Source organism: Boleophthalmus pectinirostris, unplaced genomic scaffold, assembly GCF_026225935.1.
Source record: "Boleophthalmus pectinirostris isolate CB_2022bp ecotype Guang Dong unplaced genomic scaffold, ASM2622593v1 HiC_scaffold_21, whole genome shotgun sequence".
In the NCBI taxonomy this organism is placed as follows: domain Eukaryota; kingdom Metazoa; phylum Chordata; class Actinopteri; order Gobiiformes; family Gobiidae; genus Boleophthalmus; species Boleophthalmus pectinirostris.
The window spans coordinates 15,994,086-16,001,585 of record NW_026571175.1 but is presented as its reverse complement, the minus strand read 5'-3'; the positions used below and the strand labels follow the sequence as shown (position 1 = coordinate 16,001,585).

At 41.1% G+C, this 7,500-nt stretch overlaps 1 protein-coding gene across 1 annotated transcript in view; it reads left to right on the top strand.

Moving 5' to 3' along the window:
* The first annotated feature begins 749 nt into the window (after positions 1-749).
* LOC110167175 (growth factor receptor-bound protein 10-like) overlaps positions 750-7,500 on the top strand; it is a 14,302-nt gene continuing 7,551 nt past the window's right edge. Inside the window, exons 1-7 of the mRNA XM_055157359.1 lie at positions 750-951; positions 1,070-1,226; positions 3,093-3,208; positions 3,907-3,981; positions 4,509-4,646; positions 4,729-4,839; positions 6,812-6,910. Of these exons, the coding sequence (XP_055013334.1) occupies positions 946-951; positions 1,070-1,226; positions 3,093-3,208; positions 3,907-3,981; positions 4,509-4,646; positions 4,729-4,839; positions 6,812-6,910 (702 nt within the window). The 5' untranslated portion in view covers positions 750-945. The remainder of the gene's footprint in view (positions 952-1,069; positions 1,227-3,092; positions 3,209-3,906; positions 3,982-4,508; positions 4,647-4,728; positions 4,840-6,811; positions 6,911-7,500) is intronic.

Here is a 7,500-nt window from a genome sequence, read left to right as displayed (position 1 = left end):
AGTTAACCGGGGGGGCGTGTAGGGGTAAAAAGGAGGCTGTCTTCTGGATTTGCAGGGGCACTCGGCTCTGTGACGCTGTTTTTGGACGAAGTCTGTCTTTTGGCTGTGCTTTTGGTCTTTTGTGTCATTTCTAGGCCACCGTTGCATCTTCTTTTTTTTGGCCTGTGTTTCTTTTCTCTTTGACACAATTTCTCTGGCTTTTTGCTTTGGGTCAGCTTTGTGGTGTTTCATATAATTTCCAATAGTTGTTCCTTGCTGGTATTGTGTAGAGTGCAGGGCAGCAGAATTTTCTTCAGATTCCCTGCTGTGTACAGGGACAGGATTTGCTAGGTGTGTGGGTTTGGGGGAATAGAGTTGCGCATACACTTGGAAGTCACATATGCCGTTTTTCGATTTATGAAAAAGCAATTATTCTGGTTTAATGTGTGTTATAACAGTCATTTGCTCATTTTGGACCTGTCTACTGTACATTGAGGACTTAGGTGCTGTGAAGCAGCTGGTCTGTGGCTCGATGAGGAGAATGCATTCAGAGAAGGCAAAATTACACCCAGCTTAAATATCGCTTTGGGCACTTGGCAGAAATGGTTCAAAATGGCGCGACAATGGGAGGTACTGTGCCTTTGAACCAGACTTGTGTACTGCTTCTAACGGGTGACATTTCAATGCAACATGTGTGCATCCATTGCAGTTCTCTCCCATGTTCACAGCCTTTTTATGCTTTGTGGATTTTTGATTCAATATAGGATGGGGGTTTTATGGATATGAACATGTACTTTCTATTATTCTAAGTGTGATTGAACTGTGGACAAAGAGTTGAACTGGGAAAGCAGGGGACGGCCAACCTTTCCTGAACGTCATCCTCCATTTTTTAAGCTGATCTCATGTTGGACTGACACTAGAATGTGAAGTGCACTTTTTAGGGAGGACCTGACAGAGAATTCAGTCATGGAGGTAATTCATTCTGATACACAGATGCATCTCACCTTATCACAGTTTTAGAATTGATGTTACCAATGCAGCTATGTGGTGCACTGTTGACCAGTTTGTTATGTTGTATGCTTTTTTGTAGATCGTGAAGGTGTGGAGCGAAGATGGGGCCGGTAAAGTTTTAGAGATTCCAGCGGACATGATGGCCCGGGATGTCTGTCAGCTCCTGGTCTACAAGAGCCACTGTGTGGACGACAATGCATGGACGCTAGTGGAGCACCATCCCATCCTTGGACTCGGTAAGGACTTTTGTTATCATTGGAAGTTTTAAAGTAGCATATTTGGCTTTTATACTATGTGTCACATTTTTTTTAGTAACATAATGTAAAATGTGATGATGTTTTAATAAGATTTGCTCAATGTCTGGTGATTTTATTTGCACTAGAACTCTTACAACAGTAGCAGGTGTGCTCTGGGTTCCTCTGTACATCTCTGTCTATGGTTCTTTTGTGTGTTGTTTCTACATGGGTGGAGATACTCCTATGTGTAGCTCAGTATGTATGTGCACTTGAGCATGGCACTGGTCCTTGTACGCCTTCTATACGACTTGGCAGGGAGGTGTGGCGCTCGCCAGAATAGGCATTTTCCATGTACTACTCACATACCTCACAATAATTCACAGCTTACAGAGAGAGAAAAAAGTTCTAAGCTATTTCACTTCTGTCTTATATCCTTTTATCATTTTTGGTAAGGCTTTCCTACTCTCAAAAGTTTTATTTTTAGATTCAAGGGATGGCTTTGTGCTTTGGTGGTGCTTGATCTGTGTTTCTGGAAAAAAGTGCACAGGAGAGATGGAATGTGAGTTTAGGAGCGGCGCTGGGAGGGAAAACGCAAGGCTAGTGAGGGGCGAGCGGACGACAGACGGAGATGGAGAGAGAGAAGGAGGGGTGTGGACTGGAGGGGTGAAGGGTGGGGGGAGGCAGAGTTAGGAGAGAGAGGCCTGGACTAAAGCGTCATACCAGAACTGCAAGGAGCCAATGGGGGGTGTGCTTCGGACGAGCCCCTAGCTTCCTCAGCCAATCAATCTTACCTTAACCCTTCCACAGGAAATTCCCCCGCTTGCAGCCACTTTGTGCACACAGCACACATGCAATGTCTTAAAAGGGGAGCACAGGCATTTCTACCCAGCCAGAACACTTTTTATTTGCCCTAACCACTTAACAGATAAAGTTTACAGCTGCAGTTAGATGTGAATATGTGTGCTTTTATTTAAAGAAACAGGCTGGCTTACACACTCTAAAAGAAGAACTGACTCTAACTACAAATCCAAGGATCCGGCTATTATATCGATGGTGGTGGGTTAGTACAGGGACTAGGTGTTATCAGTAGTGAACTAGAACATCCTGTCACTATCAGTTTCTAGTCACCTCTTTGACATCATTTCTCCTCCTCCGCTGATGAAAAAAGGAGACCTGGCCTCTGTTATACATACATTGATACAGCACACTGGCTCACTAGCTCAGCATGAGCTCTTAATGTGTGGCAGTGTGCCCGTGGCTTGTACTTTGCTTATGGCTGCACTGCTCTCAGCAATCAGCCTAAATATATGACATCATCTTCCTGCAATGCCCACCACCTCCTCCTCCTCCTCCCCACACTCACTCCGCACCCCCCGCCTGCCTCACTGTGCTTCTTCTGTTCACAACCCCTCCTTGTTTAACCTTTTAGTCCCTTGCTTGTCTCCTGGCAACAGTTTTTCTTGCTGTGTCATTGTATATAACGATACAGTAAGTCAGTTCTGATTTAAATGAATGCAGTCTATAAGTGAGGACATTTGACTTGGACAATTTGTAGTTGTTCAGTGTATTCAGAGTTTTTAGATTATTATTACTTTATCCACATATTGGCCACTTCCTTCTGCAAACTGAAAGTATTACTAAATGTTTTGTTAGTGTGTTTGTTCACAATGCAGATAGACAATATTTCAATAGCTTTCAGAATATGTTTTTAGGAAATATAAATAAGAATAGAATGGATGGATAGCTAAAGATATTTGTGAGGGGGCTACTTGCAGATCATCGAAAACATCCTTTAAAAGTAATGTTTTAAATATGTGATCTGATTCTATCACAATGAGAAACAACTTAAGTGTGTGTGTGTTGCAGAGAGGTGTTTGGAGGACCATGAACTGGTGGTTCATGTTCAGTCCTCCATGAGCAGCGACAGTAAATTCCTCTTCAGGAAGAATTATGCCAAATATGAATTCTTCAGGAACCCCCTGGTGAGTCACTTGCATCCCTCAATTGACCTTTCTGTGACTGCTGGCTTTTAGCACGCAGCCCTCATACCCCCAAGGCACGCTTGGCCCCTTTACCTTCTAATATTTTTGGGTACACAAAGAAAAGTGATTCAAGGCTTATGTGTTTATTACCAGTAATTACAGGCAAGTCATGTTTCCATTGCATAATAGACCTATTGAAAAGCAATATGAATCCATCTACCTGCTGGATAAAATAACACATTTTTATGCACATATACCCTTATTTTGCAAGTAAAATAAATGAAGTGGCAAGTCAGCATCCGGTCCTTTGCATGGCACCTTTTGCTGATGTGGACTCCAGCGCGGCCTGCTGGGTATGCAGTGACATTATTGCAGCGGTGATTTAGGTGAATGTCAGAGCCAGCAGGTGACCTCAGCTCTGTAGTAATGAGCACAGTAAAACACCAAAGCGCTGGCCGTGGCCTGTCAATCACACTAAGAGTAGCAACGCTCGCTAAAGGGGATTACATCAGCGGGTGAGATCATGCTGCATCTACTTCCAGGCTTGGAGTGCCCCCTCTCACTTTGTCTTTGAGCCGAGAGCTTGTTCTCAGTGACAGGGAGAAGGAGAGGTGGGCTCTGCAGACAAGCACTCCACGCTGCTCATGTATTAACGCAAGGGCTTTTGAGAGACTAATTGTAGCTTTCTCTCTTTGCAGAACTTCTTTCCTGAGCAGATGGTGGCTTGGTGTCAGGAATCTGATGGCTCAATCCCTCAGTCACAGCTTCTTCAGGTGAGACAGTGATAGTGCAAGAAATATGCAAGAGCTTAATTTACATTCATAATCATTACATTCATTAATCAGGCATTTCTGAATTGAGAATTTTTCACATATTCAAACATGTTTATCACAATATAAAAGAAAACATTTGCAAAAAAAACTAAAATGATATGACTAAGACTGCTTAAAGGTGGCTTTTACAATGCTTCTACTTGTTTTGTGCTATTTAAGTTATAGCGATAAGTGATGCTTCACATCTGATCGATTTCATCATTTGAGCTTTTAGCCTTTGCAGAGCTTCCACAGTCTGTTTAAGTTGTTCTAGGCATAAACAGCCTAGGCAATTAGTTTAGTTTTTTTGGTATTGTATCATCATTGTGTCAGAATCCTACTGTTAAAAGAATTAAGTTTTATTTTAGCATATGTGGTTAGCTCGTCAATTACAAAGCCAAGTATTATATTTTTAAATTCATGTTGTAAATGTTAACATAATTACTTTTCAATGCCTGGCTACAGTTTGTTACATTTTCTTCTTACAGAATTTTCTAAACTCTAGCAGCTGTCCGGAAATCCAAGGCTATTTATATGTGAAGGAGCCGGGCCGTAAGTCCTGGAAGAAGCTCTACATGTTCCTGCGGCGCTCTGGGCTTTATTACTCCACAAAAGGAACATCCAAGGTACAGATTCACTGCTTATTTTGTGGAGCTGGTTTAGTCATTTTGTGCATACGTCTAACCTGTGCCTCTGTCAAACTAATAGGAACCAAGGCATTTGCAGCTACTGTCTGATTTAGATGAAAGTAACATCTTCTCCACCATCACGGGACGAAAACTCCACAATGCTCCCACAGAGTACCAGTTCTGCATCAAGGTAAAAACAACTGGCTGTTGTATGTTAACTATAGAGAGTCCTGTTAAGGGCACTTTACCTGATTTTCTTTTTTTTTGTTTTTTGTTTTTACATCAAATACAAAGCTAATGTTTGCTGTGGTCTAAGCAACAACTAGCATGCAAACAGTGCACCAGTGTGACATATTTGTTTGCAAACAACACGCAAAAGTCTCATTTTGTATCTGTACTGGACCAAAAATACATTTACATGAAAAAAATTTAGTATAGCCACTTTTTATTAGAGCAAAGATTAAGTTTTTGTTGTGATGTGATACTTATAAAGGTCACAATGCTTAAACTAAAAGCATCCTTGATCACTACAGTGATTTGGATCCATCCCAAAACATTGTGCTAAGTGACATTTGATAAGAACCACTGTACCCTCTGCTGTACTGTTTGAGCTTTACTAGTATTTGCAACAGATTGGACCAAGAGCAATTTATCCAGTCATAGCAATAATGTTTATCATGGCTAGCTAAATAACAAAATGCTTTAATAGTAGAGCAAAGCACAATTTTGTATGAATGTGATTCAGTTGTCATTTTGGGAGTCCTCGTATTGCTGACAAGTATCAACATAGAGCTTGTTACTTGTTGCAAAGCTAAACTCAACCAATCACTGGAAATGGATGTGAATAGATGGATGCCCCAACTTTTGAAATCTTGCTCATCAAGAACCAGAAAGTCAATTTCTGACCATGAGTATTTACCTGAGTTACTGTGTAGGGGCGACAGTAGCTCAGTTGGTAGACATAAACATCATTGGTATACAGTAGTGGTAGGATCCACTGGCCAACAGGTTGGCAGTGCAATTCCAGCTCTGCTTTGTAGTCTGTATCTTATTTGCTAAATATCGTGAATAATATATTTTTTTATTAACAAAGGCCATAAGGGGAGATACCAACTATGGCATGGCACAAATTAATACATTTAAAACTCTAGTCACTGTAGCTCAAGTAATAAAGAAAATTGTAATGGGCTATACATGAGCTCTCTTACAAACCACATATGTGATGTTACCTCATCTCTGGCAAAAGCACTTTGTAACAGGTGTCCACCAAAGCCATGTGGTTAAAACGACCCAGTGGGGGCTCTTAACTCACACTCAGCACTATGGGACCCAGGCCAGCAGTTATCTGTGGTGGGTCACCTGCTGATCGGGGATAAGCTCACTAGGATAAGCCTGGATGGTACAGCAAATCTAGTTTGCCTAACCTTCTCACCTCTGTGTGTCTCCAGCATGCAGGCTGTCAGTGGGGTGACTGTGCGGCTAGGGTCAGGGATTTTAGCTCTATGACCGGTGACTACTCTGCTGTGAAGTCAGTGATACCAATGCATTAATCAGTCGGAAATGTTTTTTAGGGCTGTAGTCCCTTAGTCATGTGGTCAATTAATAAAAAATGGCACCAGCAACCAACTTTTTATTTTGAAATTAAGGATTCATATAAATCACAGCAGAAAAGAGAAAGCCTGGAATGAGTTAGCTGGTGTAATTTAATTAGCTGTTTGATTTACAGATGCTGATTACTCGTCCTTATCTGTATCCTAAGCTGTAATAATTCTGAGAACTTCTGTTCATACCACCAGGCCATGCCCACCTTTACTCGACTAATCAGTGCATAGGGCATGTCTGTAGTTGGCCAAGAATTTCTTTAGTCAACTACTAGTGTGTGTGTGTTTTTATTAATACTAATGACCTTGCCATAATGAAAGATAAATGAGCCCCATAAATGCTAATAGGGCATCACCAAATACCCCGTCATTAACCTTGTAATGTTGCAACTGTGATAAAATGATGGAAGATTAGAGGCTCTGCAGCACCACATGTCCACCGGTTCATTAGTGTCTTGGTCTAGCTTCGCAAATGGCTTGAACGTGTCTCTGTACCTTTCAGCGATGGCCGTGTTTGCTCATTAATCTGATCTCCCACTGTGTCTGCTGCTTGGTTGACAGCCCAGTAAAGTGAGAAGTGACTGTAAAGAACTGAAGATGCTGTGTGCTGAGGACGAGCAGAGCCGGACCTGCTGGATGACTGCCTTCAGACTACTCAAGGTACTACTGTGAGCTAGGGTTATCGTGCATAACATTTTCTGGAAGTCCTGGTTCATGTTTCTTCAGTGCATACCAAATTTGACCAGTTTTACTTACGATGTGGAATGTTGAGGATTCAATTAAACATATGTAATGTAACACTGAGAATGTAGCAAAATCCAAGTGTCATTATACTGGATCATCTTGGTATTGAGCAAAAGGCTATATATAACAGATGAATAAAAATGAATGGGAACTTTTCTGAATGGGAAAAAAATCTTCAAAATGTTATATCAGGAAGATAAAAACTATGGAAAAAGAAGCAATTTTGGATATTTATTTTCATTTTTTTTGCCCATAATTCACATTGATCAAAATTTCATCTGTAGTCCAAAATAATACAAAATTTTATTGGTTAGTTCAAGACACCAGACAATTTGTCTTGTGTCATGCATGCTTAACTACAGTGAGCGAAGTGATCCAAAGCCAGTTTAAGTATGGTTACAGCGAAAAGGGCTTCTAATTGGCCTCTGTTAATCACGAAGCGCTATAAGGCAGATGTTTTGCTGTATTGTAAATTTATGGTGTAATCATGTATTTTTGTCTCTTCT